This window comes from Dendrobates tinctorius, unplaced genomic scaffold, assembly GCF_039654945.1.
Source record: "Dendrobates tinctorius isolate UK_male_01 unplaced genomic scaffold, ASM3965494v1 ptg000154l, whole genome shotgun sequence".
NCBI classification, from domain to species: domain Eukaryota; kingdom Metazoa; phylum Chordata; class Amphibia; order Anura; family Dendrobatidae; genus Dendrobates; species Dendrobates tinctorius.
This window is the reverse complement of record NW_027361821.1, coordinates 10418098-10436093: the sequence shown is the minus strand read 5'-3', so window position 1 is coordinate 10436093 and position 17996 is coordinate 10418098. Positions and strand designations below refer to the sequence as shown.

The window sequence follows — 17996 nt, the reverse complement described above, 5'->3', positions numbered from 1 at the left end:
CTCAGATATCAGTGGGCCTCACACAATCCAAAAGTGTCCATCCAGTGTCCAAAAGTGTGTGCAGAGATTCAAAATCTCCCTTATCCTCTAGTCACTTTGGTCACAGCTGTGCCATCGAGCCTGTCACATAGCGCTCAGATATCAGTGGGCCTCACACAATCCAAAAGTGTCCAGTGTCCAAAAGTGTGTGCAGAGATTCAAAATCTCCCTTATCCTCTAGTCACTTTGGTCACAGCTGTGCCATCGAGCCTGTCACATAGCACTCAGATATCAGTGGGCCTCACACAATCCAAAAGTGTCCATCCAGTGTCCAAAAGTGTGTGCAGAGATTCAAAATCTCCCTTATCCTCTAGTCACTTTTGTCACAGCTGTGCCATCGAGCCTGTCACATAGCGCTCAGATATTCATTGGGCCTCACACAATCCAAAAGTGTCCAGTGTCCAAAAGTGTGTGCAGAGATTCAAAATCTCCCTTATCCTCTAGTCACTTTGGTCACAGCTGTGCCATCGAGCCTGTCACATAGCGCTCAAATATCAGTGGGCCTCACACAATCCAAAAGTGTCCATCCAGTGTCCAAAAGTGTGTGCAGAGATTCAAAATCTCCCTTATCCTCTAGTCACTTTGGTCACAGCTGTGCCATCGAGCCTGTCACATAGCGCTCAGATATCAGTGGGCCTCACACAATCCAAAAGTGTCCATCCAGTGTCCAAAAGTGTGTGCAGAGATTCAAAATCTCCCTTATCCTCTAGTCACTTTTGTCACAGCTGTGCCATCGAGCCTGTCACATAGCGCTCAGATATCAGTGGGCCTCACACAATCCAAAAGTGTCCAGTGTCCAAAAGTGTGTGCAGAGATTTAAAATCTCCCTTATCCTCTAGTCACTTTGGTCACAGCTGTGCCATCGAGCCTGTCACATAGCGCTCAGATATCAGTGGGCCTCACACAATCCAAAAGTGTCCAGTGTCCAAAAGTGTGTGCAGAGATTCAAAATCTCCCTTATCCTCTAGTCACTTTGGTCACAGCTGTGCCATCGAGCCTGTCACATAGCGCTCAGATATCAGTGGGCCTCACACAATCCAAAAGTGTCCAGTGTCCACAAGTGTCTGCAGAAATTCAAAATCTCCCCTGTCCTATAGACACCTTGTACCTTGTTTTACATTACTATATAGTTTGTTGGATTTTGTCTACATTTCTACCAAAAATGAGGAAGGCTGGTGGAAGAGGCCGTGGAATTGGGCGGGGGTTGGCAGCTGGTAATGATGGTGTTGGTGGTGGATCTGATGGTAGTGGCAAGAGCAAAATAGGACCGAATGCAGGAGGTGCTGACCCTGCGTCATCGTCTGGCTACATAAGGCCTCGAACGCTTAGTTTTCTAGGAGTTGGCAAACCGCTTTTAAAGCCAGAGCATCAGGAAAAAGTTTTGTCTTACATTGCTGACTCAGCCTCCAGCTCTATCGCCTCCTCTTCTTCAGTTGTAAAAAGTAAAAGCACTGAGTCGTCATTGGAGGCTCATGTTCATGAACCACACCTTTCCTTGTGTCCTTCACCCCAACCAAGATTGAAGGATGACGCAGGCCATACTACTGATTACTCCATGGAGCTGTTTTCACATACCATGCCTGGATTATCAAGTGAAATGGTGAATTACCCAGGCCAAGATGAATCTGACATGGAGTGCACTGATGCACAGCTGCTGATGGATGATTCTGCTGGTACATTCACTCAGAGCACTACATTGTCCTCGCAGTGTACAGAGCCAGATTCTGACCCTGATGAGACTCAGGTGCCCCTTCCCGCACACTATACCACCATACACGGTGACACAGAGGAAGGTGCACATGACATAGAAGAGGAGGTGATGGATGACCCAGTTGTTGACCCAGATTGGCATCCATTGGGGGAAGAGGGTGCTGCTTCCAATAGCTCAGATGAGGAGCATCCACAGCAGACATCGACATCGCAACAGCTGTTATCTGGCAGGCCCGGAGCACTCCAAAGACAGGTTCCAAACATCAAAAGAGTTGCTGGACAGCTTGTCCAGAGGGTCAAAAGATCACAGCATGCTAGGCCGCAAAATGTCTGCCAAAGTAGGAAGAGTGCAGTGTGGCACTTTTTTGAACAAAATCCTCATGATCAGGCCAAGGTTATCTGTAAGAAGTGCGCAAAGACCTTTAGCCGAGGGAAAAATCTGAAAAATTTGAATACCAGTTGCATGCTTAGACATTTAACCAGCATGCACTTGCAAGCGTGGACACAACACCAAACCTCAAGTGCCACATGTGCAACTGATCACAACGAAGGTAGTCAGCAACGCTACATTGTTTCCCCCACTGTAAGCCCACCGGTTAGCACAGCAGCAAATGTTGAGGTGTCGTTGCAAGACCACAGCAGTCAGGGAATCCCACTGTTATATCAATGAAAGACTGATTCTAGGCCATCAGAAAGAACACCAACTCCATCACCATCATCAACCCTCTCTCAGTCCGCCCTGTCCACCGCTACTTCCACCATATGCAGCTCTCAAGTCCAGCTCACCCTCCCAGACACTATGAGTAGGTCAAGAAAGTACTCAGTCTCTCATCCGTGTACACTGGGTTTGAACGCCCACATTGCCAAACTAATCTCGTTTGAGATGATGCCCTTTCGGTTGGTGGAAAGTACAGCTTTCCGCGAACTCATGGCCTATGCAGTTCCACGCTATGACCTACCCAGTCGCCACTTCTTCTCTCGCAAAGCCATCCCAGCCCTCCACCATGATGTGAAAGACCGCATTGTCCATGCACTCAAGCAGTCAGTGAGCGGAAAGGTGCACCTCACAACTGATGCATGGTCCAGTCGGCATGGCCAGGGCCATTACGTGTCCATCACTGCGCACTGGGTTAATGTGGTGGATGCAGGATCCACAGGGGACAGCGGTGGTGGGACAGTGCTGCCTAGCCCACGGTATAGGAAACAGTTGGCTGTAGGCGTTCGACCCTCCTCCTCCTCCTCCTCCAGAAGCGAAAGCTCGTCCACAGAGCGCAGTCGTACGAGCACTCCATCTGCAGCTGCCACTGTTGCACACGATGTGTCCCCCTATCGAGCAGCTAGTGGAAAGCGTCAGCAGGCTGTGTTGCAGATGATGTGTTTGGGCGACAGACACACCGCCGAGGTGCTGGCCGAGTACTTGAAGCGACAAACTGAGTCATGGCTGGGCAGTGTACATCTTGAGGCAGGCAAGGTAGTTAGTGATAACGGCCGTAATTTTGTGGCAGCCATAGCCCTTTCAAAACTCAGCCACATACCTTGCTTGGCTCACACCTTGAACCTGGTGGTGCAGTGCTTCCTCAAAAATTATCCGGAGTTAACAGCCCTGCTCCAGAAGGTGCGAAGACTGTGCGCGCACATCCGCCGGTCGCCTGTACACTCCGTTCGTATGCAGAAGCTGCAGCGATTGTTCCACCTTCCCAACCACCACCTCATTATCGACATTGCAACAAGGTGGAACTCCACCCTGCACATGGTGGAGCGGCTGTGCGAGCAGAGGCAGGCCATAATGCATTTGTGGGAGGATACACGGCCAGGCACTTTGATAGCAGACATGGAGTTGACAGGTGTGCAGTGGTCGAAGCTGAAAGACCTTTGTAAAGTCCTTCAGTGTTTTGAGGAATGCACACGGCTGGTAAGCGCAGACGACGCCATCCTAAGCATGAGCATCCCACTTATGCGTCTGCTCATGCAAACTTTGACGCACCTTAAGGAGCAGGCGTCTGCAGCCAATGTTGATGAGGAGGAAGAGGAGGAGGGAATCCTTGATGACATTCAGCCATTGTCTGCTCAGGGACCTCTCCTGGACAAGGTGGAGGAAGAAGAGGAGGAGGAGGATGATGATGGGGATGATTACTTAGGGGAGGAGGATGCATCTCGTGGGGCAAGTGAAAATGTTGGCGTGGCAAGGTCTGGTACAGGGTTTGTGCGTGACTGGAGGGATGTGGATTTGCCAGAAAGTGCTCCTCCACCCAGCACTCGCAGTGCATCATTGACACCGGGAACATTGGCCCACATGTCAGATTATGCCTTGCGGATCCTAAAAAGGGACCCCCGCATTGCCAAAATGATGAATGATGACGACTACTGGTTGGCCAGCATCCTGGATCCACGCTATAAAGGCAAATTACAAAACATCATGCCACAGGAGAACCTTGACCTAATATTGCCTAATAAACAAGCAACTCTGGTAAATCGGTTGCTTGAGGCATTCCCAGCACACAGCAGCGGTGATGGTTCTCACACAAGCCATACGGGCCGGGGGCAGCTTGGCAGAGGTGTTCGTGGTGCACACAGCAGAAGTGGCGTTGGAGACAGGGGTTTCATGACAATGTTGTGGACTGATTTTTCAAATACCGCTCACACAACTGGTAATACTGCATCGATGGAAAGTGACAGGAGACAGCAGTTGTCAACTATGGTTACAAACTACTTTTCCTCCCATATCGATGTTCTCCCACACAGGTCATTCCCCTTTGACTATTGGGCCGCTAAACTGGACACCTGGCCTGAATTGGCCCAATATGCCTTACAGGAGCTCGCTTGCCCAGCTGCAAGTGTGCTATCGGAAAGAGTCTTCAGTGCAGCTGGATCAATCCTGACAGAAAAAAGGACCCGTCTGTCAACCCAAAATGTGGATGATCTAACCTTCATTAAAATGAACCACGAATGGGTTTCCAAGGATTTTGTCCCACCTTCCCCTGATGACACATAGGGTGACAGAAAAATGGCTTGCTTTGGTCCACCTCTTCCTGGTACTTCACCTATTTCGCCTTTTGCATCAGCTGAATGTCCAACATCAACATATGCCACTTTCTAAAACTCCCTAACTGTGCTGCCTCCCCCCCCATGGCCGGGGTCACCACGTAGCGCACGACACCGTGCGAGTGCCGTTGCCCTGGACAGGTGGGTAGGCCGACTCTTGGGCGCGGGCACTGGCACAGGGTCCCTCAAAGTGCAATCAAGTGTCTCTGACGGTGGTGGTGCACACCCGCCGTCAGACACACCGCTGTACTATGAGGGGCCCAGTGCCAGTACCGATGCCCACGAGTGGGCCCCCCTTGCTTGGGCAGGGCCCCAGCATTTGCAATCTTTACCTCTCCCTGCTCCTCCGCTGTGTAATCTGGGCCGTCAAATCCATACTGTGCCTGACACCATCTGAGCCTGCCTCCTGATGTATAGACATATATTTTGAATGTGTACGCTATCCATACATGTTATCCGGGGATACGGTACCCTTTCTAACCTTTGTGCAATCACGTGCAATCCATACTGGGCCTAACACCGTCTGAGCCTGCCTCCTGAGACATAAATTTTGAATGTGTACGCTATCCATACATGTTATCCGGGGATACGGTACCCTTTCTAACCTTTGTGCAATCTCGTGCAATCCATACTGGGCCTAACACCTTCTGAGCCTGCCTCCTGAGACATATATTTTGAATGTGTACGCTATCCATACATGTTATCCGGGGAAACGGTACCCTTTCTAACCTTTGTGCAATCACGTGCAATCCATACTGGGCCTAACACCGTCTGAGCCTGCCTCCTGAGACATATATTTTGAATGTGTACGCTATCCATACATGTTATCTGGGGATACGGTACCCTTTCTAACCTTTGTGCAATCACATGCAATCCATACTGGGCCTAACACCGTCTGAGCCTGCCTCCTGATGTATAGACATATATTTTGAATGTGTACGCTATCCATACATGTTATCTGGTGATACGGTACCCTTTCTAACCTTTGTGCAATCACGTGCAATCCATACTGGGCCTAACACCGTCTGAGCCTGCCTCCTGATGTATAGACATATATTTTGAATGTGTACGCTATCCATACATGTTATCTGGGGATACGGTACCCTTTCTAACCTTTGTGCAATCACGTGCAATCCATACTGGGCCTAACACCGTCTGAGCCTGCCTCCTGAGACATATATTTTGAATGTGTACGCTATCCATACATGTTATCTGGGGATACTGTACCCTTTCTAACCTTTGTGCAATCACGTGCAATCCATACTGGGCCTAACACCGTCTGAGCCTGCCTCCTGAGACATATATTTTGAATGTGTACGCTATCCATACATGTTATCCGGGGATACGGTACCCTTTCTAACCTTTGTGCAATCACGTGCAATCCATACTGGGCCTAACACCGTCTGAGCCTGCCTCCTGAGACATATATTTTGAATGTGTACGCTATCCATACATGTTATCCGGGGAAACGGTACCCTTTCTAACCTTTGTGCAATCACGTGCAATCCATACTGGGCCTAACACCGTCTGAGCCTGCCTCCTGAGACATATATTTTGAATGTGTACGCTATCCATACATGTTATCCGGGGATACGGTACCCTTTCTAACCTTTGTGCAATCACGTGCAATCCATACTGGGCCTAACACCGTCTGAGCCTGCCTCCTGAGACATATATTTTGAATGTGTACGCTATCCATACATGTTATCTGGGGATACGGTACCCTTTCTAACCTTTGTGCAATCACGTGCAATCCATACTGGGCCTAACACCGTCTGAGCCTGCCTCCTGAGACATATATTTTGAATGTGTACGCTATCCATACATGTTATCCGGGGATACGGTACCCTTTCTAACCTTTGTGCAATCACGTGCAATCCATACTGGGCCTAACACCGTCTGAGCCTGCCTCCTGAGACATATATTTTGAATGTGTACGCTATCCATACATGTTATCTGGGGATACGGTACCCTTTCTAACCTTTGTGCAATCACGTGCAATCCATACTGGGCCTAACACCGTCTGAGCCTGCCTCCTGAGACATATATTTTGAATGTGCACGCTATCCATACATGTTATCTGGGGATACGGCACCCTTTCTAACCTTTGTGCAATCACGTGCAATCCATACTGGGCCTAACACCGTCTGAGAATGATAGATGGGGCCCACCATACACTGGAACATTCCAAAGGTGGACATCAGACACTGGAGCAGCATTTACAGGGCCCATTATACACTAGAGCATTAGAAATGGGGCCCATTATGTTTGGAGCATTATTTGGGCCCATAAGACAGTAGAGCTTCATCCATGGGGACCAACATATACTGTAGCATTATGTGGAGCTCATCATATACTGTTTCAAACATTATATGGGACCAATGATTCTGTATGGAGAAATAGATGGGCCTCGTCATGAGATGTAAAAAGTGAGGTATTTTTCATTGTACTATACCGCTATTTCTCTGCCGTATCGGAGCATGATGAGTTGTGGTATGTGTTAAAGGGGCGCTCTTTCGCCCAGGGCACATGAAAACCTGGAGCCAGCCCTCCCCCCGCACAGTCTGTAGCCAAATAACCCCCATTTTTCAGTGCGTAACTTGTATTATGAAGTTAATTAAGGTTGACAAGCTTAAGTAAGAAGAATTGATGCTTTTGGCATTCAAATGGGCACTGTTGGTGTGTTTCCTGTCCTCCTCTCACTGCCGACTTTTATTCCCCATTGACTTACATTGGGTTTCGTGTTTCGGGACGACCCCGACTTTTCCCTATAATCGGACGATCTTGCTCGACCCGACTTTTGGAAAAGTCGGGTTTCACGAAACGAAACGCGACCCTAAAAAACCAAAAGTCGCTCAACTCTACTCCCGAATATCCCCTATCCTCTGGAATTCCATGCCTCAACACGTCCGATAATCCACCACCCTCGGATCCTTCAAACAGAACCTGAAAACCCATCTTTTCAGGAAAGCTTACAGCCTGCAATAACCATTCTGCCGCCTCACCACCGCCCGAGCTGCTGCCTCATCACCACCAGAGCTGCTGCACCCCGGACCCTATGTCTCTTCCCCACTCTGCCATAGAATGTAAGTCCACAAGGACAGGGTCCTCTCCCCTCTGTACCAGTCTGTCATTGTAAATTTGTTTACTGTTAGCGATATCTATAACTTTGCATGTAACCCCCTTCTGATGTACAACACCATGAAATTAATGGCGCTATATAAATAAATAATAATAATAATCTAAACTTTAGCTTTGCTCCTAAGACTTTCATTGGGTGTGCACATTTTTGCAAAATAGTTTCAAATGAGTTTGCTAGGAAAATTACTTCTTTGGTGTGCAAAATAATCAATCTTATTTGCAATCAATGGCTCACATTTGTGGGAGTATTTTGTTTTATGGTATCCCAGTCTATCTCAAGGCTGTGGTGATAAAACTACTTCTATTTTTCATCACCATATTTTGGAGCGCTCTCATTATAAGGCAGTATGCAGAATTGGTAAGTTGAGGCACGCACCCCTTTCACACTTTAAGTCTGGTGCTGCTTTCTTTTTTATGTATTTATACATATTACATAGAAGTATTGAGTAAAGTGAAGATTTGAATGAGATTCATAGAATCATAGAATCATAGAATCGTAGAGTTGGAAGGGACCTCCTGGGCCATCTGGTCCAACCCCCTGCTCAAAGCAGGATTCGCTAAATCATCCCAGTCAGATGTCTGTCCAGCCTCTGTTTGAAGACTTCCATTGAAGGAGAACTCACCACTTCTCGTGGCAGCCTGTTCCACTCATTGATCACTCTAACTGTCAAAAAGTTTTTTCTAATATCTAATCTGTGTCTCCTCCCATTCAGTTTCATCCCATTGCTTCTAGTCTTTCCTTGTGCAAATGAGAATAAAGTTGATCCTTCTACAATGTGACAGCCCTTTAGATATTTGTAGACAGCTATTAAGTCTCCTCTCAGTCTTCTCTTTTGCAAACTAAACATTCCCAAATCCTGCAACCTTTCCTCATAAGACAGGGTTTGCAGACCGGTCACCATTCTGGTCGCTCTTTTCTGAACTTGCTCCAGTTTGTTGATGTCTTTTTTAAAATGTGGTGCCCAAAACTGGACACAATATTCCAGATGAGGTCTGACCAAAGAGGAGTAGAGGGAAATAATGACTTCACGTGATCTAGACTGTATGCTTCTGTTAATACATCCTAGAATTGCATTTGCCTTTTTTGCTGCTGCATCACACTGTTGACTCATATTCAGTCTGTGATCTATTAGTATACCCAAGTCTTTTTCACATGTGCTGTCACTTAGCCCTATTCCTCCCATTCTATATATGCTTTTTCCATTTTTATTGCCCAGATGTAGTACTTTGCATTTCTCCCTGTTAAAAACCATTCTGTTAGTTGCTGCCCACTTCTCCAGTTTATTTAAATCTTTTTGAATCCTCTCTCTCTCTTCTCTAGTATTAGCTATCCCTCCTAGCTTTGTGTCATCAGCAAATTTAATCAGTTTACCCTCAATTCCTTCATCTAAATCGTTGATAAAGATGTTGAACAATACAGGGCCCAGGACAGAGCCCTGTGGTACCCCACTTGAGACATTCTTCCAACTGGATGTGCAGCCATTTACGACCACTCTTTGGGTCCGATCACTAAGCCAGTTATGAATCCACCTAACAGTTGCCTTGTCCATTCCATACTTAATCATTTTTTCAATAAGGATTGTATGAGAGACTTTGTCAAATGCTTTGCTGAAGTCAAGATATACTATATCTACAGCATTTCCTTGATCCACCCAATCAGTGATACCGTCATAGAAGGAAATTAAGTTAGTCTGACATGACTTATTAGTTACAAACCCATGCTGACTCTGTTTAATCACTTCATTCTTATCCAGGTATTGACATACATGTTGTTTAATAATTTGTTCAAAGATCTTTCCTGGTATAGAAGTCAGACTCACCGGCCTATAGTTACCTGGGTCCACCTTCTTCCCCTTTTTGAAGATAGGAACAACATTTGCTCTTCTCCAGTCTTCTGGCACTTCTCCTGTTCTCCAAGAATTTTCAAAGATTATAGAGAGGGGTTCAAAAATTTCTTCTGCTATCTCCTTCAGTACTCTGGGGTGTAATTCATCTGGACCTGGAGACTTGAATTCATTTAGGCTAGCTAAGTGTTTCCTCACTATCTTTCTGTTTATAGATATCCTGGATTCTTCTATTCCCTTAATAGGACAGTGAATAACAGTTGATGTTACATTTCCTTTCTGAGAGAAAACAGATGCAAAATAGGAATTTAAAAGTTCAGCCTTCTCAACATCCTGTCTTACCAATTCATCATTTTCATCCTGTAAAAATCCTATAGCATCTTTGACTTTTCTTTTACTTTTGACATATCCCCAAAATCCTTTATTATTGCTTTTGACATCTCTTGCAAGCCTCAATTCATTTTCAGCTTTAGATAATCTGATTTGTGCCCTGCAGGTTCTGCAGACAGCATTATATTCTTCTTTAGATATGCCTCCCTCTTTCCATTTTATAAACATTTTTTTCTTCCTTTTTAGCATGTGCTTAAGTTCTGTGTTCATCCATCCTGGTTTCCTTAACTGCTTCCTATTCTTCCCTCTTTTCGGAATTGTTAACAACTGTGCTTTGAGAATTTCATTTTTCAAGATTTCCCATCCTTCCTGGACATTTTTGTCTTTAAGGATATCCAGCCATTGGATCCCTCCAATTCTCTTTCTGAATCCCTTAAAATCTGCCTTTCTGAAATCTAACCTTGACGTCTGAGTCTTCACAGGTCTTCCGCCTCTAGTTATCCAAAATTCTAAAATAGCATGGTCGCTACCTCCTAGGGTCCCAGCCACTTTTACCTCCTCAACCATTTCCTCCCTGTTTATAAGGATTAGATCCAAGGTAGCAGTTCCCCTTGTTTTCTCCCTTACCTTTTGGAAGATAAAGTTGTCAGCAAGAGAGGATAAGAATTTCCTTGACCTGTTAGTTTTGCCTGAGAGAGATTCCCAACAAATGTCTGGATAGTTGAAATCTCCCATGACAACTATGTCATATTTTTTGGAGAACTTGGCCATTTGATGCATAAAGAGTTCATCCATAGCTTCAGCTTGCACAGGCGGCCTGTAGTAAATGCCTACAATGGTGTCCTTTCCATTGTTCTGTCCTTGTATTCTTACCCAAACAGTTTCCACAGAACTCCCAGTCTCTGAAGCTTCAATCTCTGTGCAGATATACGCGTTACTAACATACAATGCGACACCCCCTCCTCGTTTATCAAGTCTGTTTCTTGCAAATAAGTTGTATCCTTCTAGTCTTGTATTCCAATCATGTGTATTGTCCCACCAAGTTTCAGTGATTCCAATGACATCATATTTCTTTTCCTGTGTTAGTAGTTCCAATTCTCCTTGTTTGTTGCCCATGCTTTGTGCATTAGTATAGAAACATTTTAGTTTGTGATTGGTTTCTCTTTCTCCAATATTTAGATTAGAGAATTTAGAGAATGTAAAATGGGTGCAATGCAAACACAATCATTTTTCCTATATATTGTTTGACTTACCTCCATGTCTGTCAAAATCTTGAACCTCTAATTCTTTATTCTTCTGTTTGATGTTGTAGAGATTCCCGGAAGCCCACGCAACCAGTTTACCTTTAGGCCTCTGCCTCCTCCTCCTCCACCACCACATGCATGCACCTGCAGTCGACAGACTTCACAGACACTCGATACTCTCCAGAGGAGTTCGATGACATCTCGCAGTCAGCCAAGTCCAGCTGTTTCCAACCCACCCACGAGCACTCAAGACTCAGTGCACTTGCACAACAGCTGGGTTTTAAACAGCAACATACCCCTGGAGACCAGGTAAGATCCAAGAGCGGACAAAACTTCTCTTCAAACTCTGGCAAGATCTGTACAATACAGAAAATATTCATTAGTGTATTCTGTTTTACTTCACACAATGTTAAATCTGTGTTTGATGTTTAGTACCGGAAGACACTTTGCTTTGAAACTAAGCACACAGCAATCTAATCATTATATCTACAGAGTTCCTACTATTTTTGTGCTTTTACAGATAATTTAGTGTTAAAGCATCTATTATAAAGATCACACAAGTAGTAGTTCGCTAGATAATTACTTGATCTGCATCAGTTTGACAGTGTGAAGTCTTTAGGAGGAAATCAAAATAGAACATGTTCTGCTCATGAGGTATGAAATGTTGGCAGATGTTACTTTTAATGGTTGCAATTAATGAGGTGTGTTCTGTTTCTTCTTTGCAAGAATTTCACCTCTTTAGAGGGGTACTGTCTGAGGATGCAACTATCAAAGACAATGTTTTGAAATTCAATGACCAATTTAAGTAATATAATGGCTAATTTATCATGAAATTGTCACTTTGGAATTGGCAGCAATTAGTAAAAATGCAGAATATTTTTGTAATTACACCTTTGATTTTTTTTCTACTCAGTTTGGCAGTTTAGAATCAAAACAGCTACATAATAGAAAGAGTTCCTGAATGGAATTAATTTGTATTTTTCTGTTCTGTTTCTAACAGAATAGCATACAACAAAATATGTAAGAGTATAGGCACGAAGGGAAATAAAAAAAATAAATGGCAACAAAAACAAAATCAATGTTAAGTAGTGTTGAGCGATACCTTCTGATATCGGGAAATATCGGATCGGATTGGATCGGACCGATACCCCAAAAATATCGGATATCGCCGATTCCGATACCGGAAACCAATGCAAGTCAATGGGACACAAATATCGGAATGGAAATAAACTCTTACTTTCCTTGTAGGTTAATTCTACATGAAGGAAAACAACTAAGAATAATGTAGAATGTATTGGGGGAGGTGGAGGAGACATTAAAGGCATAGAGGTTTAGCCCAATCAAATGGAATAGCAGGAATTAATTTTTTTTAAGACGTTCGGAGTTAAAAAGATATTGACTATGTTAAGCTTTTTTATATTTTGTCAGATATTTATGTTTCACTACTTCCATGCTCTTCACCTTCTTTTTTACTTCTCCCACACTGTCTACTTCATCATCCTCAGCAGCAGCATCTTTTTCATCAACTTCTTCTTCATCTTATTCATCTTCTTCTTCTTCAATCTTCTTCCTATTATTCTTTTTTTTTACATTCTTCATATTCTTCTTATTCAACTATTATTCTTCTTCATATTCTACTTCTTCATCTTCTTCATATTCTTCTTCTTCATCATATTCTTATTTGTGACAGGCATTCCTGTAGTTGTTATCTATAAAATTTTGAAGATTACACCTTACGTTCTGCCTGTCACAAAAGATTTACAACAGGATTTGTCCGCTTTAAGTTTTGCCTGCAGCAGCAGGTATTTTCCAGGGGCACCACGAGGAGGAACGGACTCACCCCCATACACTGCTTAGTCTTCTTCTGCTTATAATTTAGATAATATCTTTTGCTCTGATTTTTAGTCTTATGCTTAATGTTCTTCTGCTTTTTGTTCTGCAGCTTCTTGTTCTTCTGCTTCTTGGTCTTCTGTCTCTTGTTCTTCTGTATCTTGGTGGTTGTCTTCTTGTTCTTTGTCCTCTTGGTCATCTTCTTCAGGGTCATCTCCTTGGTCTTCTTCGGGGTGGTCTTCAGGGTCGTCATCTTCGGGGTCGTCGTCTTCTTTGGGGTCGTTGTTTTCAGGGTCGTCGTCTTCTTCGGGGTGGTCTTCAGGGTCATCGTCTTTAGGGTCATCGTCAGGGAGATCCAGAGTGATTACCAAAAAACATTTCAAAAAGCTTGAACTTGGAAATGTAGCAGAAGGTACAAGAAGGCTGAGGAACTGTTGAGAACCAGCTGACGGTACTGGAACCTGGATGGGTAGCCGAAGGTACAAGGGCAAATGGAACTACCGAGGACCAGCTGATGGTACTTGAACCCGGTTACTAAGCAGGAGGCACCTGTGCCAGAAAGCACTACCAAGGATCAGCAGACGTTGGTGGAACTCGGATACCGAGAAGGAGGCACCTAAACCAAAGGCTCTGCCTGGAACCAGCTGACGTTACTGGAACCCAGGGGGACATATTCAAGATTGACTTCCAAAGAACCAGCTAATGGTACTGGATCTCAGATAGGCAGCAGAAGGTACACATGAAAAAAAAAAGTTGCAAGGCCGCGAGCCGGCCGGAGTTACCGAAACCAATAGTCCTACAGTGGGAGCTTGTCCTATTGGCATTACGGAACCAGCCTTCATTGCCAGATCCTGCAGCCCACATAGGAAGCACCTAAACTGCAGGCACCATAGAGTCGGCTAACCCGATCGCAACACAACAGGACAATGTATTGGAGGCAAAGTGAAGTTGACACTACCCGGAAACAGCTGGCATGCTGGAACCAGGCTGGGCAGGAGAGAGTACCCATGCCAAAGACACTTCAGAGCAGCAAGTGGCAGTGTTGGAGCCCAGGGATTACAGTAGAAACAGAGTGTAGCCAGAGGCCTAATTGGAGCAAGTTTATTATCTGTAGTAGTGTGAATGTGGACAGAGCAGGCGAAATTGCAGGACACACAGCAGGGGATCAGCTGACGTTACTGAACCCAATAACACAGGAGCAAGTGTTGACTGTGCAGACGGCACTTCTGAGCAGCAACTGGCGGTGTTGGAGCCCAGGGATTACAGTTTAGGTGGTAGAAACATGAACACAACAGGAGACCTGGATACTGTTGCCAACCAATTATTTAATCTGGAAGAGGACTGGCAAATTCCTGTGAGATCCAGGCCTTGTTCGTTTTCAGAAAAGTAAGCCGGTCAACGTTATCGGAGGATAGTCGCATGCGACGGTCTGTTAGTACACCACCTGCAGCACTAAAGACGCATTCCGATAATACACTAGCAGCAGGCCAAGCCAGCACCTCCAATGCATACTGGCTAAGCTCTGGCCATGGATCCAGCTTAGAGACCCAAAATTTGAAGGGGGAAGAGCCGTGTGGGAGAACACTGACAGGGCAAGACATGTAGTCTGTCACCATCTGACGGAAACGTTGCCTCCTGCTGACTGGAGCCGTCTGTGATGGTGTAGACATTTGTAGCAGGGACACAAAACTTTGCCACATTTGGGCCATACTGGTCTTGCCTTGTGCTGAGGCGCTGCTTCTGCTCCCTCTTTGTGCAGAGCTTCCTCCACTGCCTCGACGCACTGGGCTGCTTTGTAAAGCACTAGCAGCACTGCTCTTGGGTGGAATGGAGAACATGATGGAATGCACCAGTGTGTCTTGGTACTCCTGTATTTTACGCTCCCGGTTCAATGGTGTTATGATGTTTTGTAAGTTGTCCCGGTAGCGAGGATCTAGGAGGGTATACACCCAATAATCAGCCGTGTTGAGAATGTGGGCAATGCAGCGGTTATTTCTCAGGCACTGCAGCATGAAATGAACCATATGCTGCAGACTGCCAACTGGCCAAGAAACGCTGTCCCCTGCTTGAGGCGTCATCTCTGCCTGCTCTGCATCACCTCACCCTCGCTCTACATACTGACTACTAGAGCATTGTGTACTTCCCTCCTCTGGAGAGATGTCTTCCTCCTCATCCTCCTCACAAAGTGTCCCCTGCCTAGGCCTTTGTGAGAAACCACGTTGCGCAGACTGTCCAGAAGCAGATAGTATTTGTGACTCCTCATCCTCCACCTCTTCCACAACCTCCTCCCTTAGTGCTTGCAGTGTTTTTTCAAGCAGGCAGATAAGGGGGATAGTCATGCTGACTAGTGCATCATCTGCACTCGCCATCCACGTGGAATCATCGAAGGCACACAAAACATGGCAGATGTCCTTCATAGAGGCCCACTCAGTGGTGGTGAAGTGTGAACGGCGCGCAGTGCAACTTGTTTGCGCCTGATGCAGCTGGTACTCCATTACTGCTGCCTGCTGCTCACACAACCTCTCCAACATATGTAACGTTGAATTCCACCTGGTGGGTAGGTCACATATGATGCAATGTTCCGGAAGGCGGAATCGGAGCTGCAGAGCTGCAATGTGCGATCTTGCCATGCTGGAACGCCGCAAGTGAGCGCACTCTATGCGGACCTTGTGCAGCAGTGCATCAAGATCCGGATAGTCCCTCAAAAAACTCTGCATGACCAAGTTGAGCACATGTGCCAGACATGGGATGTGAGTGAGGTTGCCTAGGCCCAGAGCTGCCACCAGATTTCGGCCATTGTCACACACTACCATGCCTGGCTGGAGATTCGCTGGCACAAACCACACGTCGCTCTCCTGCCTGATGGCATTCCAGAGCTCCTGCGCTGTGTGGCTTCGATTCCCCAAAGAAATTAATTTCAATACGGCATATAGACGTTTGGCCATGGCTGTGCTCATATCGGTCATAACAGGTAAGCGTTCACGGGTCCATGTGGAGGTAGACTGTGACGGCTCCTGCAGCGCTGATTTAGAGGAACTGGAGTATGAGGAGGAGTCAATGTGTACAGACTGGATTCCTACAATCCTTGGCGTTGACAGAACACGTACAGCGCCACTCTCATGATCTGTACCCGGCTCCACAACATTTACCCAATGGGCTGTGAGGGAAAGATATCATCCCTGTTGATGGTTACTGGTCCACGCATCGGTGGTCAGGTGGACCTTGCTACTGACGGCGTTTGGTAGCGCATGTTTAATTTTTCCCTCCACATGCTTTTGCAGGGCAGGGATGGCTTGCCTGCTGCAATAAAAGTGGCTGGGCACGTTGTATTGTGGGAAGGCCCACGCCATGAAGTTACGGAAGGTGTCAGTCTCCACAAACCTGAATGAGAGCATTTCAAGGGACTGTAGTTTTGCAATGCCAGCATTCAGAGCCTGTGCTCGGGGGTGGTTTGCCGAGTATGGGCGCCTTTTCTCCCATGCCTGTGCTACCGATGGCTGTAGACTGGCCTGGAAGTGTGAGGATGACAGGAAACGTGGTGCTATGGGTGGAATGTCACTGGGTCTCTGTACAACAGTGCCAGAGGTTCTTCCATGGCGATCCTGTGAGGAAGCTGAACCAGCTGTGTGTGAGCTGGAGGAAGAGGCTACAACACGAGCTGAAGAGGTGGTAGGTGGCACTGTAGGTTGGCCTAGGTCTTCAGTGTGTCTTTGTAACTCCACCACGTGCTTGGTCCGCACATGTTTCCACATATTTGTGGTATTGAGGTTGCTGACACTTTTCCCTCTTTTGACTTTCTGATTACACAGCTTGCATTTGACAAAGCAAATGTCATCTACAACTGTGTCAAAAAAGGACCAAGCACTGCAAGTCTTGGGAGCACCCATTTTGGTTTTGGAAGAGGAATTCTCCTAATGGGTGCCGAAGTGGAGGCTACAGGTAACCGAGTCTGCCCCCTCCCTCTCCCTCCTTTTTTTGCCGTTTGGGGAATATCTTCCTCAGAGCTGCTCCCACCACTATCCTGTACCTCACGTCATGATGGATCAAGGACCTCATCATCTACACTACCCTCTTCAAATGTCTGCTTCTCCTGGTAGTCTCGACAGCACAGTACGCACCAGAAAGTGGCACCTGAGTCTCATCATCAGATGCGTACTGAGGTGTGCTGACCATAGGCACTGGCCCACCCGCCTCTTCAGATTCAGAGAGACAAAGCTGTTGTGCATCACTGCATACTACCTCTTCTGCAAATTCTCAAATGCTGCTTGGCTGGCCCCCTCTTTCCAAGCCAAAAGATTCAGAGAACAGAAGTAGAGATGGCTCCTGTCCAGGGCTCTCTGACTCCCTGGGCAATTTGGAAGGTGGTGAAGAGACAGATGGGTGCTCTTCAGTTCTCTGGACCTGAGAGGATCTGGAACTAATTGAAGTCGATGCGTTAGCTGCCATCCATCCGACAACGGCTTCAATTTGTTCGTCCCGCAGCAGTGGGGTATGGCGAGCTCCTACAAAGCTGCACATAAAGGACTCTTCCCTGGTAAAACTGGGGGATGCTAAGTCACTGGTGCCTGCAGCAGGCACAGAATCCCCATGTCCTCTCCCTGCAGAAACTCCACGCCCACGTGCCTTACTCCCTGCCTTCTTCATCTTGGTAGACTGATAAAGATAGGCAGAAAAGTACTAAGGGCTTAGTGTGCTTATTCCTGAACAGCTGCTAACGGGTATAAGAAACACTAATTTTATAAAGTGTGGACTAGACTTTAATATGAGCTAATGTGGCCTACACAACTGTAAAGTGGAGTGTTTGGTGAACTTTATT

At 46.1% G+C, this 17996-nt stretch overlaps 1 protein-coding gene across 8 annotated transcripts in view; it reads left to right on the top strand.

Annotated features, from left to right (window-relative positions):
• The window catches only part of TENM1 (teneurin transmembrane protein 1), a 1357925-nt gene that overhangs the window by 690864 nt on the left and 649065 nt on the right, over positions 1-17996 (top strand). For all 8 annotated transcript variants that reach the window (XM_073547613.1, XM_073547619.1, XM_073547618.1 and 5 more), the window contains one exon: positions 11419-11659. In XM_073547613.1, coding sequence (XP_073403714.1) covers positions 11419-11659 — 241 coding nt within the window. The remainder of the gene's footprint in view (positions 1-11418; positions 11660-17996) is intronic.